This window comes from Cydia strobilella, chromosome 7 (genome assembly GCF_947568885.1).
Source record: "Cydia strobilella chromosome 7, ilCydStro3.1, whole genome shotgun sequence".
Taxonomy (NCBI): domain Eukaryota; kingdom Metazoa; phylum Arthropoda; class Insecta; order Lepidoptera; family Tortricidae; genus Cydia; species Cydia strobilella.
In genome coordinates this window covers 4,165,224-4,186,329 of record NC_086047.1, presented here as the reverse complement: position 1 = coordinate 4,186,329, position 21,106 = coordinate 4,165,224, and the positions used below count along the sequence as shown (strand labels likewise).

The following is a 21,106-nucleotide window of genomic DNA, read 5'->3' as shown; positions in this document are numbered from 1 at the left end:
GGGCCCGCCGGATAATTTGAGTAGCACATTTCGGTTGCTAAAAATGGTCTGTTTCCCGCCTCAATGATTTTACACACTAGACGGCGCTAATAAACGACGCGTTCATCATTCGCGCTCCTAAGGCGTGATTTATACACATACGGCGGCGTTGTAAAATGCAAGTACTTGCAAACGATCCATAGGGTGGTAATATACTTTTTTGAAAACCGGTTTCATTCTCGTTATGACTGCATGTGAAAGAGTGATCTTTACTTTTGGTCTTCCAAATTTACACTCCATACGAATACTATAAAAAAGAAAAAAATATTTACAATCAATCACCACTGCATTAGCCACAATAATAATTGACGGCATGACCATCGCCACTCATCAGTGAACTAAGAAACCCATACCTACAATAATAAAAACAGCCAACGTTTTTTTAACACAGCCAATGTTTTGACAGACGGTGGCGTGTAACTCGTAGTCTTTGAAACGTAATTCCGAATGTAAGTATGTATGTCATCGCCCACATACGAAGTCTGTAAGGGGTTAGTCTATATCCCAGCACGGTTAGGCGCACATGCCGCGTAGATAAATAAACTACGTTTGATACGCTAAACGCTCCGACAAAAATTACACATTCAGCTCATTCCCGTCTGCCGGTTATTTTTATTTAATTCTAGGCATGTGCGCCCATGGTTCAACCAATATTTTTACACGATTACCATGCTGATGAAAAGCCAACAGCGGACAGAACAGCGTGTTACATACGTAGTTTTATACCTGGCGTTTGAAATGTTACACTTAGGTTAAGGTGAGCGCAAATTTCTGCAGGAAAGTTGTTTAAATGGAAAATACTCGTATAAAGTCATTCAGCGCCAATGTAAGAATGTAAAAGTTATTCTATTTTATGTTTTGATTGAATATGTTAATAGGTCACCAAACTAAGGAAAATTGGGGGAAAAAATTCGTGTATAAGCGTATTCTGGCATTGATGTAGGGAATGGTGAGCTATAAGGACCCTAAGAAAAAGTATGTAACTTTAGTGCGGTTAAAGTTTTAATTGGGCAAAGGAACTAACCAAAAACTATATTTGATACCTTTAAATAATTTTAAGGTTCTTGTAAGGGCATTTTACAACCCCTTTCATTCTAAGAAAGTATAACTTGATCGCCAGTCATTTCTACCCAATTGTTTTCTAATTCTTTACTTTGATCTGTAAAGAATAAAAGAACGAATGGGTACGGAAATCCGCAGTAGTATTTTAGGCTATAATTGAAGTATGGAAGACAAAATGGGACTTAAAATATCGTCTAGAGATTAAAGTCGAAAGCAATAAGGAAGGCTGCCGCTTTCCCCGACAAATATATCGAGATGGATGAGACCAAGATAAACATATCGGAGAACGGATGGTTTAAAATATGCAGCTTTTCTCGTGAAATTCGTGTAAACAAGTCCCTGTGCCTTGGGGTATTATTGTCGGCGTATTGTCGTCGGTTTGCAGGGTTCCGTGGCCAAAGGGTGAAATCCCACTAAGCTTCCCTTATAAGTCTGTCTGTCTGTCAGTAGGCTGAATATCACGAACCGTAATAGACAGTTGGATAACCACAATTACGGTTCGTGATATTTACTTCAATAGTGTCTTGTTACTTTAATTACTATTGCAGCTATGATAAAATAAAAATAAATATGAACGATAACCCTTCTTAACTAAAAGAAACAGCGTTTTGTGCTTTCTCTATAATGGTGCAACATAAATACTAAACATGGTGTGATTGTAAAATAAATACTACTAGCAAATAAAAAAACCGGCAAAACGAATGCTGAACTCGCCAAAAAAAGGAAAATACCACAAAAAAAGTCATGGTACCAAATCCTACGTATGCGAGTTTTTTGTTTGTATCTGTCAACTTGGCTCATAAAAAAAAAATATATAACTACTTACAAATACCCTGACTTTTAGGGTTACTTGTCCCTCCCTACCGTGACCTCAACCCAATATTTTATTAGCAGGCAGTCAACAGACAAACACCTCAGCATGCTGCCGCGCATTCGTTTCAGCAGTGAGGCTATTGTTTTTCGCCTAATGGCAAAAAAGTCGTCCGCCCTCGCTTCGGCAAACATGGCAGATGCACTGCAGTGCTTCGGTAGCCTCAACAGCATCCTGAGGATGTTATTGTATTGTATACGTATTGTGTAAAACGTTTGGCAATAAGCTTTAAAAAGCGTCAGTTTCACCTGTTCGTTACACCGTGCAAACCTGCGGGAGATCATATTGCCTCTTACAGCAATCGCTCTTCTTTCCCTTTCCATATCTGTATCATCATTCAGTTCTACAGTGAGCATATGACCTAGATATTTGACCCCCAGCTCGATTTTAGGCAGAGTGCTTATGTTATATTTTCGTGCCTTAAAGATGATCAACTCGCTTTTAGTGGCATTGTATTTAAGGCCGTGCCGTTGAGCGTATCCCTCACAGAGTTTAACAAGTTATTTCAACGAGTCGATTGACGGTCCCAAACAGGACCATGTCGTCCGCATAACTGATATTATTGAAACATGTGTCTCCTTTCTGTCCCACGTTTACTGCTGAGACCCTTAATCAACTGGTTGACATATAGGTTAAGCAGGATTGGGGATGACAACCCTCCCTCTCTTACCCCATACTGTAGTTTATTTATACTCCTCTGAGTCCACACCCGCCCATCTCACTCTAATATTAACCTGGTTATGGTAGATTCCTCTCTAACTTTTCCCATAGTCTATCATAAAGAACCAGGTCAAAGGCTTTGGACAAGTCTAGAAAGCACGCATATACAGGCATGTTTCTATCCTTGTAGAACTTGAAAGCCTAAAATCGGGCCTAAACCCAAATTGTGCGTCATGGAGTGTAATATGTTTACATATTAAGCTGTCGAGCACTTTTGCTAATACTGCTGGATGGGTCTGTAGTTACCCACGTCCGATAAGTCTCCAGTTTTATTCTTCACTAGTGGGATCACTACTGTCTGCGTAAGCTGACTAGGAAGATACGAGTGCCTAAGGCAGAGCGTGTAAAACATAGCCAAAACACGCGGCAGATGACCCCCTGCATATTTGAGGCGCTCGATGTTGAGACCATCGTGCCCCGGCGATTTACCCCTTTGCATGGAATTGATAATGTCTGTAACTTATTTGGTAGTAAAGCTCAGGGAAATTTCGTCGGTGACGTGACCGTTCACCTCATTAAGGGACGATTTAAGTAGCGGGCTTACCGCGAACACCTTGCTAAAATTATCGGCTATTGATTTCCTATCACACTCCGCCCACGCTCGCAGGGATACTCGGCCGAACACTCATTTTATTAGTGTTTCTCCAGAAAGCTTTAAAGTCCTTCACGGCCCGGTTTGAGGCGAGAATATCACTTTTTAGGGTTCCATACCTCAAAAGGAAAAAAACGGAACCCTTATAGGATCACTCGTGCGTCTGTCTTTCTGTCCGTCTGTCACAGCCTATTTTTATTTGTTCTTGCCTGACTTCAAAAGCTTTCTGGTTTCGCACATATCTTGGTACACTGGACACTGTTTAGGCTTATTTGCAGCTACCCAAATTAATATTTTTTCTCTCGCATCCCTGTGAACGTTAGTTAGTACGTATTTATTTCAGGCAACTACTTGCCTACCTTGGTTGCTCTTCCTCGCCTTACTCGACCTACCATAATCTATAATACATACATAATTGATTACGTGACATAACTTGATGTATTATAATACCTTCATATATCGGGATTATCGGAGGTGGCCTTCATATAAAATGGATAATGCTCTCCATATACCTAAGAAAAAGTTATTATATATTATCGGTGTCCTGATGATATTAATAATGTTCTGGGTGTTGGTTGCTCAATCACGGAAAAAGCCTTAAAGTATTCCGGCATGTACTAGGTATAGTAGTTTCTACCCTGGTTTGAACTGTTTTAAGTACAGGAAATTGTTACCCTGAAAAAATGCACTAAAAAGAAGGAAGGTGTTACTATGCACTACTAAGGTGTACTACGAATTCCCTTACTACCATAATCCCATTTCACCATCTATCGTCAATAAGTATTCTATGAGTTAAAAAATATAAGTTCCAAACTATGTGCGCTATTGCTCATCCTAATCCGTTGAGCTGATTTTGCGCGAGTAACATAAACAAAATATCACTAGGATGAGATTGATACGTCAGGTAAGTAACGATATCCCTGAAAATACAAGCTTTCAGAAATCAATGTCGCTATTAGGTGCCGTGAACAAATAGGAAATGAGGGCGCAATCCCACTAATTTACCGTCAAATAGAGGGGAGGCCGGCAAACACCCCTTAACGCTAGAATTACCACAGAGAGACAATGATTTTTTTATTAAATTTACTTGTTTTAAGAAAATAACGAGCTTTGGAAATCGGTTTAAGAATTGGACGGGTATTTCTTTAGGGTTTCCAGTAATTGAATTATTTTTGGGTATATAATTGAAACGCAGTTTTTTTTAACAGGTTTACAAGCTGGAGATAAACGCTTGTCATGCTTAGTTTGCGTCTAGATTTATTAATGTAAGATTCAATATTTATTTATAAATTTTAAAAACAAAAATTTCCGTGAGAAACCGACATATTAAATATATTAATAACGCCGGTTCGTCACCGTCAACGCAAGCTCCTGATGATACTCCTCGGTACGAAGTGAAACCATGTCGAGCGTTTTTCGACATAAAATACGAGAGTGACCCGTTATTAATATATTTATACATTTATTTCCTATGAGGTGGTATCGGCAAACGGGTTATCAAATAATAGGTTTTTCATAGCAGTCTATAAAAAATATGTACAGTCAGCAAAAATGCATACCCACTTTATGAATGGATATCTACTTTTGCAGCTGTAACATGTATTTTTATTATGTGTTCCACCGTAGCGATGACACTAATGAAGGTACGCGTAGGTATATTGATGAATGAGATATCATACGATTCATTTTCAGGGTTCCGTACTCAAAGGGTAAAAACGGGACCCTATTACTAAGACGTAACTGTCTGTCTATCACCAGGCTGTATCTCATGAACCGTGGTAGCTAGACAGTTGAAATTTTGACAGAATAAGGTGTATTTCTGTTGCCGCTATAACAACAAATACGTCCGACTCGCACTTATCCGGTTTACGGGACATTATTATACCTCGGGTTGACATAGCTACATTTTAGCCAACTTTTAAAAAGAGAAGTGTTTTTTATAATAAATTAGTCCACGGTCGGGCTACAGTTTCTAATGCTTGTTACTTTTTTACATGCTTAGTTCTCAATGAATCTACTTCTTTGCTTAGACTGATAATTGATTATTTGCAGTTAGTCTGGCTACTCGAAAACAGTGTTTACCTGCTAGAATAGTTAGTAACGAATAGTGCAGTATGGCGGGCGCAGTCGCAGCAGTTTGAGAAGTGTAATAAATCACCGCAACCTGCCACCTACCACTCTATGTTTTGACTGAACAACTTTTATACAACTTTGGGATCTTAGTTTACTACCTCTGCTTTGTGAAAAGGTATTTGTTTTACAAAAGTAACTGTTACTTAGTAATATTATGTATACTTTGTACAAAACCTATTGCCAATGATTCGAACTACATAAACGTATTAGTCGTATCCGGTACGGACCATTAATAGGTACACACAGAAAAACACAGTCGAATAGAATCATTAACAAAAAATAATTGAACCAGTGAAAATATAAACCGGTTGAATGTTACACCCATTTTCAAATTTTAACTCATGAATAATACTAAAATTGCTTTCGAAATTGGAGCGAAAGTTATACAGTATAACTATATTCAAAAGTTGATGTCGAGGGCATGAATCCACCCAATTTAGAATACAGATTGGGCCGCGGCAAATTGACTGATGGACTATGATCGGTCGTTTAACGTACATGAAAAATAAAAATATGTCACACAAACGGAATTCATATGAAAATAACGATGCGAAGGCAGAAAGTAGAACGTAGTGATGTGCCGTTTTGAGGCATATTTTTACGCTTGAATATTTCTTGTAACGTTCCCGTACTGTTTACGACTTCAGGAAATAATGGGCGTTTTGATTTTAATTAATAATGTAAGTTTAAGACTAGGATGTTTGATATTTGTTAGTAAAGAATGCCTTTTTATTTTAAATTTGCCTTATGTACTTTGTTTGAATGTGAGAATAAGAGGAAATATGATTAATAAATTAAGCTGTTCGACGCCGTGTCAAACACAAAAGCTGTCACTCGGACGCCACGTCACCGAAGTGTCAAAACTGAAATTGAACTGTATGCACATGCACGTAGGTCTATGTTGCTCTGTGGTCTGTGACGGACTAATCAGTCTTTGGCGTTGGACCTGCGGTGCCGATATATCCGTCATTGACGTCCAACTGGTTAAAGAAAATCTTAAAGTCAATAAATAAAGCGTAATGTGTGCGATTACGATACCATATCAATAAACATGACTTTGAAAGTTAATTCCTAATATTTTAATATTCCCTGAACAAGGCTATCTACAAACTTAATATTTAATACATTATAAGGTAGCGGGAATATATTTCCCATATGATTTTGAACTTTGTTTTAAAGTGATATGGTTCAATTTTGCGTAATTTCTGACACCCTTATTCCTTAGAAAGGATTAAAGTATTTATAGACGTTATACAATAATGTATTCGTGTCAGTCAGTAATAGCGTGCATTAAATAGATGAACACAGATCAATTGTATTTTACATATTAAGTTACATAGAATAAAAATGTCGAGCATTTGTTTTCTTGTTGTCTTAGGGAATATTAACGCGGCTCAGCACTAGTCGAACAGCTCAGATAAAAGTTGCGCAAATATGTTTATTTGAGCGAATAAAAATTATCGCTGCAAGCTACCCGTACACTGTGCATTTGTGATGGCGATGCAAACGCATCACCTGGGGCTATTCTAAACATACAAAGCTAGCGATACAGGTACATCCTATCTTTCTTTAACGTAGGTACAATGTGCGGGAGGGGAAATGAAGTGGAACAGACGGGGTAATGCCGCAACACTTTAGTCTTTATTCATCGTCGGTAACTGAACGATGGTGGGAATATGCTATATGCATGTAGAAAGTTGTGGCCGAGCGGATTGCCGTTTGATTGCATAAAGAAGTTCATTTACTATCTTGGCGTGTATGAAACTGCAACAAGCTCTATTAAAATGTAAAACATGCTGTTACAAATTCTATCAGTATTTGGTACTGAAGAACAGTAACAACGCACCGGCCTGCAGTTACGTTCTGAATATTCTGCGCTTGAGCGGACTGCACCGGCTGCAATAAACAAAAGCCGGTTTTCATAGGGAACTGTTGTAGATATACGACATTTGGACACGAACCGGGCAACCCAGCGTTCCGAACGGACGGAAGTTAACCCAGCAAGTAATATATTTTTAATTGATGCACACAACGACCGATGTGTCGGGTAAACATTTACGCGCTGCCTTTGTCCGCCGCTTTTTAACAACACGAATCGTTGGAAAAGTGTGCAATTTGCATGTTTAAACTTTCAGTCATTGTAAATATTAACAATGTAATTACGGGGGGTTGATTGTGAATCTCGTTTGTTAATTTGCAAACATGCCTTCACTTTCCATTGTCAAGATTGTCTATGATGTGATAAATAACAGTACCAACAATATTTTTCAAGAAGTATTGCAGCTCAATTTCCATATTGTGCAAGTTTTTGCAATCTTTTTACGGCAAAATTTTTAACACCGATTTGTTTTTTGCACTGAAAGTTTTAAATGTTTATTTCATTATTACTCTATATTTTATATTGAATAAAATTTTAATGCAAAAAACAGTATTTATTTAAAAAAACAGTAATCGCTTGAAAATGTACCAAAAACTTAAGAAAATTTATTTAAGAGCATCTTCCTTTTCCGACAAAGTCTTCACTTTGTGTCAGTTTGCCTACAGTACAGGCAGTACAATCATTTTTAATTTCCGTGGCGTCCAGCGCAGTGAATGCCAATTACTAGGCCCGTAACTACTGAGCATGCGGAATGTGAGCTGCGAGTTAATCCGAGGCACGCTAGTGGAGATTTGTTGGCTGTAGCTGTCGGGGTAAGTTGTTACTTTCCGACTTTACGCATTTAAAAGTTAATAATAAAAAAATCTCACATAGAATGGTCCAAATCACTGTTTTATTACGAATGTTAGATATGTACGTTGATTTTGATCGCATTATATGAATACTGAAATCAAGTATTCTTAATAAAATTTGTGGTTAACTAAAAATAGTAACTATACTAGCCCCGATCTCCCCTTCCCCTGGAGGCAAACTTGGCTAGTTTGACGGTATGACAAAACTGTGTGTGTGTGTGTGTGTGTGTGTGTGTTTTGAAACCAAAATAAGTTCAAAACCTTAACAAGTTTTTACAACTGAATCGGGCTCAATGTTATGTTGCTAACATTCTAATAACGGGTTACACATGTATTTTAAGTCGAAAAACTCTCGACACGTTTCACTGAGTGTCATCAGGAGCTTGCGTTGACGGTGACGGACCAGCGCAGACTGCGGGCCGCAGCCCTGTTTTTCGACTTAAAATACGTGAGTGACCCGTTATTAATATATTTAATATGTTGCTAACATTCTGCTGAAAAAAGTTAAAGTTAAGCTACCAGCCGCATTTCTGCACTTTAGATTCTATTATGTACTTACTTAAAAGCGTTCATAAATCACAACATTCTTTTTAACTCGCATTGAAGTGATACGTTTTATTATAACACTGTAAATGTAAGTTAATATACGGTAATATGTATAAAGTAAATTTTGAGACCTCTCGTTTCAATATATATTTTCAACACAATATCTTACATTTATTTCGACTATCCGAGTTCGTAACTACTCGTATTTGGTAAAACTCGACATCGTGTGTTGATAGCAACATAATGTTAGGTTATAGTAGGAGCAGGTGCACTTTAAGTTTTTCGACTGCAGTCTGCACTTTGAAGGCGAAAGTTACCGTGTATACACTAAATATAGTGTCAGAGAATTTTGAAAATTCTACAATCCATGATAGCAAAGCAATTTTTTTCTTTATAGCATAGGGAGTAGTAATACTATTACCTACATACTTGTTTATTACATACCCAAATTGAGAAACAACTTATTATTAAGTTTGTTGCCAAAGACATCCGTTGAAACAGTGGGCAAAGAATATCAAACATGCTTCCAAGATACTTCATATCAATTTGAAAGGTAAAAGTTTCTTTTTTTGTTTGTTGATTGATATGAGTCAGGGCATCTATTAGGTCCCTTATCCAGTTCTAACAAGGTAAATATTTCTAAGAAAATTCTATTAACTTGCTAAGTAATAAGTTTCATGGCACAAATTGACAGAAACTTATCTAGAAATCAGTTACTTAAATGGAGTGACTATTAAACTTGCTTTGAAATCTTCCTATCGCACGCTACCTCGTTTAGAAATTACTAAAATACCAATTAAACTTTGTTCATGTCTCCAGGGTCTTAAAAAGCAAGACTTATTGTCATTCAAGTTAGTATCGGAATTTACTTTAAAACAATGTCAAAGTGCATGATGTCGTCCGCTTACGGCCACGACCCCACGAGTAGTGGGCGAAGTTTTTACGATACCCAAGCAGGGAATATTGTTGGTGCATTAACGTTTAATGCCCTCCATAGTTTCAGTCACTGCAATTTCAAGAAACTCGCGAAACCGTTGGCTATGAGAAGAATGAAGTCCAGAAGTCGTTTTTGACCCATTTTTTTGCACCAAGTACTTTTTATCTCGGATCTTTCAGGCCAATTCAAATTTTAATTAGGTATTAGATCTGTTTCCGATATGATACTGATCTGTCAGTGTCAAAAGTGACAGTTCTTCAATCAAAAACGTCACTTTTGACACCGACAGTTCAGTATCATATTGGAAACAGATCTAATAACTAAAACTCGAATTGGCCTGTTTATTTCTTACTCGTTAGCATTGTCGACCCAGAAAAAAAAATGACCTAAATAATCATTTAGGACATTTTTATTAAAATGAAGGATTAAATTAAAAGGATTCTTTTCAAATCGTCACATTTTATTATTTACTTGTTAGTAGGTTTTTATGTATGTTTGGGAAAAGTCCTTCTTAATTAATAGTATCTTTCGTTGCAGAAGATGCCTCTGTAACGTTCAGGTTTAATTAATCACATAGTAGATAAAATAACTAATGTACAGAAGTAAGTGACAGAAAAATATACTGATTAGCATTTCAGGTGTCTTGTTTCCATAAAAGTTCGTAGAATTCGATATTGACGACTTTTAACGAAAAGAGGCGCCCTCTTTAGTGCTCAGTTCGCAGTTTTAATCCCTATTGGCAGCAGACGCGTTCGTTAACGAATCAATTAAACACAAAAACAATGGTTTTGAATTAAATGAAATAGTACTTGTACAACAATTTCATTTCGGTAAAGAATGTTGGCGCTGTAGCGAAATTTATTATTAGTCGTAGGTATTTTAAATTTTTTAGGTATGCATGGTGTTCTGATCAATTTTGAAAATAAAATATAACTTTATTTATCGGTATGGTGGAGTAAACAATGTTTTTCCAAGTATTAAAAATAATATTTCAAATACAGGTATATACAGTGACGGAAAAATTCTCTTAATTAGCCATACATTGTGACCAACCAAAAGGTACCACATTGTCGCTTGTCGATAAGGTTGATTTCAAATTGAAACTATATGGAAATAGCGCCTTATTGACAACCGACAATAAGTACCCTTTTGGTTGAGAATGGCATTAGCTGTTCCTGTAGCTTGAACCGAAACTCCACGAGGTTAAATTCCTCAAATGTCATTAATACATTCAAACATCATTTAGAAAGTGTAAAGTGATCCTAAAAGCAATACGCGTTTGGTCGATACAGTAGGCATCCTGTATCCGCCGCCAGATCACACCAGTCTTTCAATATATTGAAATCATTTCTGATGCTAGCTTAATAAATAATAAATCAACTAACTAACTGATGAAACCAAACAGCATTTCTCATCTACATTATTCAGCAGTTCAGACGGACAAAGTTGCTTCGCTAAAAGCGATTCCGGTTATAGCGACAGGGCACTAAGCTCCATAACTTTCTATGTATAAGTAGATATACCGCCTGAGGCCAAAATGGTGTATATCACTTAGTAGTGATGCGCTGTGGTCATATTTTACGTTCCCGGGAATAATCCCAACGGGCGCATTCCTCTCTTCTTGAGAACACCAAAAAATATTATAGACTGTAAGAACATGAAAACGAATTTTAATTTAGTATTTATTTCTTATAACGTATCAAATTGTTTCATGAATTTAGACAAAACACGAATTGAATCTTTACACAACGCTAATATAATGCCGATAAAAGAATCGAAATTCTTGTATTTAACCATTTAATTTTCCGAGAGTACGCATTATTGCATTGTTATTAATACGAGTATGTAGTGGGCTTATTATATTTGCTACAATGCCCTAGAAGTAAATTTGGGGACAGGGGACGTGTTATATTTATTTTCATTATTATGTGTGTATAATCTGTTACATTCCCCTGAGTTGAATATTCCCAGATTCCAAAACCACTCGTCTATATACGACTTTCTAGTCCCAAAGTACACGTATAAAGACTAGCTCACCTATCCTTGGTATACACGTACTTTGGGAACACCGGGTCCTACAGAGCGGTATCAATTTCCGGACTTCCACTGCTGTTTGATTCATGTTTGCTATGACTTTTGTGTACTAACAAACCCACTAGCTGGATTATATTCCTTTTCGCTTTGCACTTTTCATATTGTATGGATTGCAAGTATAATATTTGATATAGTCCGAATATATTGGTTTATTTTTTTTGTCGACGTGGAAAACACAGGAAGGGAATATTCTTTTTTTGGACCAATAAAAGTAATTGAATGGGGCAAATACCAATACCCGATAAAAATAGCTCGATTAATTAGGTACAGATTTAAAAAAAGCTATTTCAACAACACGAAATGTATTCTAAAAACTCTAATTCATGGTACAGTCATACCCCAAAGATAGTGACTGCCAAAACAATGCCACATATTGTGTTAAGTATTACACCATATTTTTTAGGAATAAGGATGTGTTGCGATATCTTTGTCCAATATGGCAGTCACTATGTATAAAATCGGAATCATTAGTGACAGGTAAAAATTGATTTTTTTTTTATAAATTCATTGAAAACTATCTAACAAGCGTATTCGAATTTTAGTCTCCTATTCGATCTGTTTCCGATATGATACTGATCCGTCAGTGTCAAAAGTAACATTTCTTCAACCAAAAACGTTATTTTTCACACTAACATATCAGTATTATATCTGAAACAGATCGAATAACTAAAATTCGAATACTGCTGTACGACTTCTTTCCTTATTTAAAAACCGTTTGTGAATAACAAATAAATACAATATTTATACTTTCATGATTTTTACTCATTATTATTCACAACGACGGGACTTAATCGCGCGCCTAGAAGATGTTGATGTCAACTTTAGCCAGTCTTCTCCGAGACCACGGGGACAACGCTGTCCTCGAAACGTCAGAGGTTTAAAACTTATTTTACGCGATTAAGTCCCGTCGCTGTGAATAAATACAATATTTCAATACAAGTAACATCATGTATGTAGTAGTTAGATTTAATTAACAATATTGGCTATGCATTCTTAATGCAGCGAAGATCAGGTTAATGCAGCATCCTTCGGGACGTGCATACAATATCAGTTAATTATCTACAATTATTGAATTGTACGTGGTTATTGATTCCGTCGCATTGAGACAGCAATATTAACGTACATTGTCGTAATTAGATAACGATGTTCCAGAATATTATAAATTGTTCTTTGGAGATGTCCCTATATTATTGTTGACCTAATATAGTATCATTTTTTTGCCCAATGGCCTTAAAAGTACCAGTTTTTTTAAATTTCAAGTAGCATTTCGATTTAAATTGGTGTTTTCATAATTCAATTCATAATTTTTAGGGTTCCGTACCCAAAGGATAAAACAAGACCCTATTACTAAGACTCCGCTGTCCGTGTGTCCGTCTGTCTGTCACCAGGCTGTATCTCATGAACCGTGATAGCTAGACAGTTGAAAATTTCACAGATGATGTATTTCTGTTGCCGCTATAACAAGAAATACTAAAAAGTACGGAACCTTCGGCGGGCGAGTGCGACTCGCACTTGGCCGGTTTTTTAAAAAGATTTAGCCATATTGTAATACACACCTTTTTATGAAATAAACTGGTTATATTTGTTGTAATCGATTTAAAATATGAATGATCAGTACCCTTCTATGTATTGTTTGTTGTGTGCAAAGAATTATGTAATTAAATTTATTAAAATTCCTATAGGTGTATTACAGTTCTATCTCACAATTTTGCAAGTAGTGCACATCTGTCGTATAGTTAAAACTTATCGCACACAACATAATCCTCGCAAGAACTAACACCCACACAAGAAGCAAACTCTCGAAACGGAAAACGCCTCCATTTGTTTTACTTACCGCCGTGTGAACGCCACAAACTACCACATTGCCTGCTGGGCGCAGGTACGAGCCGGGAAAACCAGTGTAGCTATCCCCCTTATTTATGAATCTTAACAATGAATTAGTTAAAATATATTGCCCATCTAACTATCATTAACATCAAAGGACAAACGAATTAGGGCTTTGGGTATTGGTTTTAAAATCGCAAATGCTGACGAAATATAACAAATATTGAGACAAACACATTACCCACTAATAGGTGAAGATCAGGAACTGTCAGTTTTTAATATTAATGTATCATAAGTTTATATTAACACATAAAATTGTATACTAAGCGAGGCAAACGTCTTTGGAAATAACTATTAAAAACCCAAAAAGGAAGTTATGATTTTAACTGACTATGTATGTTTGCACTGAGTGGGACCCACGGAGCACCATAGAAGGTGCAGGCCGGGGTTCAGGCAGACCAAAAAGGAGATGGCGGGATGAATTGGACGCATTCTACCCCAAATGGTGGGAAAATGTCGATTGCCCAGCAGTGGGACACCAAAGTAGGCTAATAAAAAAATAAAAAAATGTATGTTTATCGGGACCATGTTGTATATGTTCAAATCCACACTATGTATGTTGTTTGTTCAGTACCACCGGTTTCATGGAGTTTTTTTCCATACAAGTGGACCCGTTTTCACTGGTCAGTGTATATTGGTTATTTTGACTCTTTTTGCAATTGCAACAACTCTGTAGCAACATGACTAGCATGAACACGTGAACAAAAGTATACGGCGACGTAAAAGTGCTACAGGCTACAGCTAATGCTCAGACACACTTCTCAGGTGTTGCCAACACAACCATTTAGTGATTAATGCTTATGGCATGACGCGACGGATCTAGTATGAAGAGATATAAACAGTTAGTGTATTAGGTGGGTTGTGTTTTGACGGGAAATGCTTAAGTGAAGTCCTTACTATAGGTACACGAGAAAAGTTTGCATGTAAAGATGTATTTGTACTGTGTCGCAAAAACGGCTGAAGAGATTTGGGTGAAACTTGGCACAGATAAGGTACTTTCAATTGCAATACCTGTAGTTTACTTTGTATTTCGGAAATTATTGGTATACTAGCCCGCCTAACCTTAAACAAATATCGAATTTGTATGCGACGATACACACCGATACTTACATTTTTTTTTTTTTAAATGACAGTTTATTGAATAATATATTATGGTACAGTAGACATTATCTCTTTCATTGTTATTTCAATCACTTAAAGGGTAAAAACAAATGTATTCATAATTTTATAGAAAAAATCATCAAATTCTTGTTTATTATTTATACCTACTAAGTTTAAGTATATAAACTATTTCTACTAATAACATTTATTTTTGACTTTAACGTGACTGAGCGAAAATTAATAAAATATATTTTAAATTTAATCAAAACCAAAAGGATACGTACATCGTTATAATTATACTTCCAAACATATTAAAATACTCACACGTACTACAGGAAAGGAAATGCTTTTATAACATAATATTTTATCTATCATACGTCAAATTATTGTTACGAAACATTGATTGATGAGTAAGTTTTTAGCGTTTTCCTAAACGAGTTCAGATCTTTTGTACTGCCTTAATACAGGTAGCGTTATTTATTATGTTGTCAAAAGTGATCAATGAGGACCGATATAATTTATGTAAAAGACACAATAAGATCGATATTATAGCACATTGTCATGTTAAAATACTGTTCATTTATCAAATATATTAGAAAATCTTACCTGATCGACGGAATCACGCTCATCATGGGTGTAACGTAAACCAAAACGGGACAAACTTAAACGAAACACCATTTCCACTTCATAAGAAAAGAAAATAGTTTAGAAATACTATTTTAAATAAGAGTGAAACACATCGTAGGAATAGATAAGCGAGCGAAAGAAGAATGACATTTCAAATGTCACAACAAATGTACCCGCGGTGTTAAAAATAAAAGACTACCGCGCTGCGCCGTTTTTTTTTTAATTTTGAATACTTACCGATTTGCCATAACGTAAATTACAGTTTGCTGTGCGTTATTTTTTATTTTTTATCTTCTTATACATTGTTTTTAATAAAAAAAGTAAAACGTGTGTACTTTTGCTTTGCACACATGTTTCAAGGGGTCAACGGAAAAAAGTACCGTTCGGCTTCAGACTGTATCAGCGTTACAACTGCAGTATTGCGGCGCGACATAGCTGCCGCAAATGTCATACATCCAGGCAGCAACATCTATTTTGACATTTGCAGGTGCAACGTCGCACCACAATACTGCAGCAGTAATGCTGCCGACTGCATTGCTGCAGGAAACGCCAAAAAGATAATTTTATCGAGACATTTATATAAACTACTCGAGCATTACCACAGCAGTAATGCTGGTGTACTCTGAATCCAAACAGTACCTTAAGAGTCCCCGGCAAGCTAGGCCGAATTTCACCTTCCCATACAAACGGAGTTTCGTTCTCATTTTAAAACTATGTGTTGGATTGTAATAAATTTTGCATATGATACATGAGGTATATCTAGGTCTGTAATTAGTTTATATAACTCCAGTTTATAAAACAAACAAAATAGAGCAAAAACAAGTTTTGTATGAAAAACTTAAATTCGCTGTACTTTTTTAACTATGGTATCTGAAGCTGCATAAACTAATAACAGACATAAGATTCCTTATCCTATTGTAAGTACAAAGTTTTAGAGCAAACTAGATACTCGTTTTAAAATGAGAGCGTAACTACGTTCGTATGGAGAACCGAGCTTGCCGGGGACCCTTAAGCGTGAGTGACAAGATAAAAGTGCAACCATCATCCGTACAGCCTATAATTCTCGCTTTTACATTACACGAACGGCTGCGTTTATATTTTTATCATTCTTTCTAACGAGCATTGAGCCGTTTTCTCGGAGTTAGGTTGTTACATATAATAATCGCAGTGGAAAATCTCAGGCCAGCGGAGCGGAGGTGCCATGAGATAAACACGCGAATCTAGATCTCGAGCAACGCAGCCTAGACACTAGGAAGTCTAGAAATGCATGCTCTAGTTTGATTTACTGCGTATTGTAGAATTTAAATGTTAATATATTTTTCCTTTATTATTGTGGGACGTACGCAATTGGTAACGCATTGGACCGGCAATCCAAGGATGTGGGTTCGTCACGTTGACCAGAGTTGATCATCGTTGATTTTTTTATTGTGATTGACATCTGTAATCTGTATATACAATTTATATATTGTAGAATTGTTTGTAAAACGATGGAGGCCACATTTTAAAAATATTATTAGGCAATGGGGCTGGCCATTCGAAGTATTGTATGCATAGGTTTTACCTGTCAATGCTACAAATAGTGTCTAAATCTTGTTTTTTTTTTTCTGAAATTTTATGGCCGGATGTTATTGTATGAAATTTGACTCAAAGTGATGAAAATTAAGTGAGAAAAAAATTGCATAACCGTATTAAGTGATTGATTCGTAGTCATTGCACACGGTGTATGCAGCTGGCTGGAGCATGTGAAAAGTGAAATCTACAGTATGCTCCGTGTGCAATTAACAAAATAAAACTAGCTATACTTAACATGTATAATTTTGTACGCTTTTACCTATTTTTAGAGTTCCGTACCTCAAAAGGAAAAAACGGAACCCTTATAGGTGTCTGTCTGTCTGTCCGTCTGTCACAGCCCATTTTCTCCAAAACTACTGGACCAATTAAGTTGAAAGTAGGTGCACATATGTAAGTTTGTGACCCAAAGACGGACATATGAATTTAAACATGGGGGCCACTTTTGGGGGGTAAATGAGAAAATTTAAAAGATAAAGTTTTTCAAACTATATCGTGTTACATATCAAATCTAGACTTTATTTTAAGAATCTCAAATAATTTTTTTCGTCATTTTAAAATAAATTGTTTAGAAGTCCCCCCCCCTTTTTATCTCCGAAACTACTGGGTCTAGTTTTGAAAAAAATACACAATATAGTTCTTTACCAATAGAAGACAGGAAAACCTATTAGAAATGTGCAGTCAAGCGTGAGTCGGGCTTAATTACTTAGTTTTTAATCCAACCCCTACCTAATGTACGGAACCCTTGGAACGCGAGCCCGACTCGCACTTGGCCGGTTTTTTATCATTTGTGAAGGTATCGATCAGATCGAAAAGTACCAGGCAAGCAGAAAACAACACGAAACAGACGTCAATTATACGCCGCCCTCTGTAACATTGTTCCTAAAGCGGTGATCGAATTCCGATTGCTGGACGCATCTGTCCGCTAATGAACGATGAAACCAGAGACAAGTAAGATAAAAACTGTTAATCTTCCAACTGTTAATTCGCAATACATGTGTAGCCTAGTGCTTTTCATCTATATCGTCATAGAAAGTCTCCTCACAAGTACCTATGGACAACACCCGTGTAACTACCCTATAGTAAACTTGGTTACACGGTAATTGAAACGCTCCGAAAGCGCTGTCTTTCGGTGTATTTTTTTAATGTTGTACTGCATCTTTTTAAATTCCGAATTACTAGTTTTATACATATTTATTGGACCAAATTGAGAAGATACCTAGAATAAAAACTTTTGCAACTCCGATGGCGGTATCAACGTTGCCGACCTTTTATATGCACAAAGATTTTCTGCGACAGGTTAAGTGTTATTAAATGCAGGCTCACTGCCAACAGAGTGCAACTCGAAAGCTCTGAACAACAAGCAAGCGATATTTAGAGTTTCATCATCATCATCATCATCATCATCTCGATCCTCAGCTCTCCTGCACCAGTCACTGCCTGCCTTCCGGATTGAGAGATTACCAGTCCCTATCACCTACTCATCTGCGTCTGACACGTGCACCATCTAATTGCAGTTAGTTCTGACACCTACGTGTCGATGCGCTGTCCTTTCCTTAATTCGCATTGCTAACACGAGCAAAGGCGAGTCGACTCCTCAAGTACAGTGACCTCAAAATCCGTAATAGCTATGCGTAATCGAAGAATGCTGTTATACTGGTTAGTCTGAGAGATTGATTCGCGAGTGCTACGTCGGCGTTTGAAATGATACCTCTGTACTTCAAATGTAACGCCTCAGAAAAGCCGTTTGGGGTTTTACATCTACGGCCGTTTTATGCATGGGCAGGGGACGCTTTATGCATGTGTCGACGTATGTCGTGTGTGTTGCAACGTTCACAGCTAAATGTCAAACGTCGCATACAATATTTACCTGAGTCCATCACAAAACACTTCTTCATTAAAGTGTAAACCATATACGATTCCAAGTTAATAATGTCGGAAAGTCACAGGATACTTATTTACAAGAAAAAAATATTTGTACAGAGTTCCCGATATTTGTTATTGTGAACTGTTAAAAGTGCCATCTTTACTGAGTAAATATAAGAAACTGTACTAGTACAGTATAGTGTTGTCAATAAAATCTATAAAAAACTAAGTTGATCACAGTAATTAGATACAATTTAAAAATAAGTCCTTGTAAAAATCAGGGGTCGGAAACCGGTATTTGCTCCATACAAAAATACCGGTATTATTACGTTCTTTTTCGTTCTTTTGTTTATAATTTAATTTTTAATGGGACGTTTTAATAATGCAAAATTGTTTCCTAAATACATGATTCAGTCCTACGTAATGAGCATAAAACAATTCAAAATATTGGGCTATTTCGGGGTTTAAAAAAAATACCGGTTCCGAGCCCTGGTAAAAATAAAAGCAGCAACGCAATAAGTACAACATCATTAAGGTGGAAGATTGCCCTGCGACCGGTGAACTGGCTCAAGTATTCATGGGCATAAATAAGTGATGGAGACGCGATCACATTAGCCCATTTCAATGATCAGGATAACTCTAATGTATAAGTTTTGGTTTTTCGTAGTTCGGCATACACGTTTAATCAAATAATTAGGAAGGAAAAGGGTATTGAATCGTTAGAAAACCAAGGTCAAAACAAGACCAACTTTGTAGATTTAAGTAAATTAACTCAAGTATTCATGGGCATGAATAAATAATGGGGATGCGATCACATTAGCCCGTTTCAATGATCGGGTCTCTAATGTATAAGTTTTGGTTTTTGGTAGTTAGGTACACACGTTTCATTAGGAAAGAAAAGGGTCCATTAGAATAAAAACATATTATTGAATAGGTACCTACCGTAAAACCATCCAATTATAGTTTAGAATTTAGAATCTAACTGTGGTCCAAAGCTATCTCAAATATCTTAGTTGAGCTGAAAGTATTATTTGAATAACTAACTATAACTGGGATAACTTGTTTTATTAAGGACAATTTTTTAATACATATCGTTATTAATTTTAACGGTTTGCGTTTGTGTATCAATAGCCAAATGAGAGTATTTTTGAAAGATAATTATTTTGTTTCAGTTAAATGGTTAGTACTAATTTTTATGTTCTTTTTTAAAAGATGTGCAAGTAAGAAAATTATAAAAAAAACAACGTTTTATTGGGCCATCCTGTAACTACTTGTTAGCCGCCATAGAATAAGTACAAAATTACGACAATTCCTGAACCAACCGCCTCGTCCAAATTGTTCAAAAGTTAATTGGAATACTTTCTTTATTTACACACAAATATTTGGACATAGCCTGAGATATGTACTTCTTCAAAACATACATTTTACACATGCGTCAGACAACAAAGGCTTCTTCAAATATTCCTTTCCTTCGTAATCAAAGTGCTGCGTTCGGGAGATAAGAATTCTGTGGATGTGTAGTACAGGGAAATAATTTTACTCACCTTAGTTATTTATCAAAATTCCCAGGAAAGAAGACGCCCCCAATTTTAGCACCTCAACCGAGGACTACCTCTCATAGAATTCGCATTATAGCAATACTACTTTAACGAGCAATATTTGTATAAACGCCAGTAGCAAGTAGCAAATGTATGAACCTGGAATAATCACTAATCAATGTGTAAACGTCCCCAATGAGGCCAGCCATACTTACTAGTATGCCACATTTACCTACTCGTATTGACTTTACGGATATTCGTTAACGAGTGCTTAAAATTTGCTTCAGTGATCATAACTATTTTTGGTACGATTTTCACAGACTATCACGGTCTAGTTTTATTTCAAAAACGAACGCCTGAGGCTGTTTACGAGCAATTTCAACATAACTGATATTTGTCGGACAACCACGATGTTACGACGCATAACATTTTATACTACAAGTTTATCACATATTTATATAGACAGAACATTTTTATTCAACATCACAATGGCAAAGTTAACAGATTTAGATAATTTATTTTATCGCCAGAAGTCAAATTGTTGATAATTTTATTTTGTAGTAAGTAGTACTCGGAAAGTTGTTTACTGGTTGCTACTGAATTGTCACATTCCTATAATTAATTTGGGAGGACATTTCGTGTTTTCTACATGATGCTCCGTCTATGGCAAGTTATCTGTGATCACCACGGTACGCACTCTATAATTTATGCACCTAACGCGGGAATACTCGATTCAGCAAAGCGGTAGTCGTGTTCGTATAAATACAATTTAGCTGAATGTAAAATTCGGTGCGATT

At 36.4% G+C, this 21,106-nt stretch overlaps 1 protein-coding gene across 9 annotated transcripts in view; it reads right to left on the bottom strand.

Annotated features, from left to right (window-relative positions):
- Positions 1 to 21,106, bottom strand: part of LOC134742952 (polypyrimidine tract-binding protein 2) — a 610,485-nt gene that overhangs the window by 127,709 nt on the left and 461,670 nt on the right. The window contains exon 1 of one of the 9 annotated variants that reach the window (XM_063676177.1): positions 15,316 to 15,473. The exons of the other annotated variants lie outside the window; for them this stretch is intronic. Within the exon in view, the coding sequence (XP_063532247.1) occupies positions 15,316 to 15,387 (72 nt within the window). The 5' untranslated portion in view covers positions 15,388 to 15,473. Of the gene's footprint in view, positions 1 to 15,315; positions 15,474 to 21,106 lie in introns of those variants that run through there. 9 annotated transcript variants of the gene reach the window in all.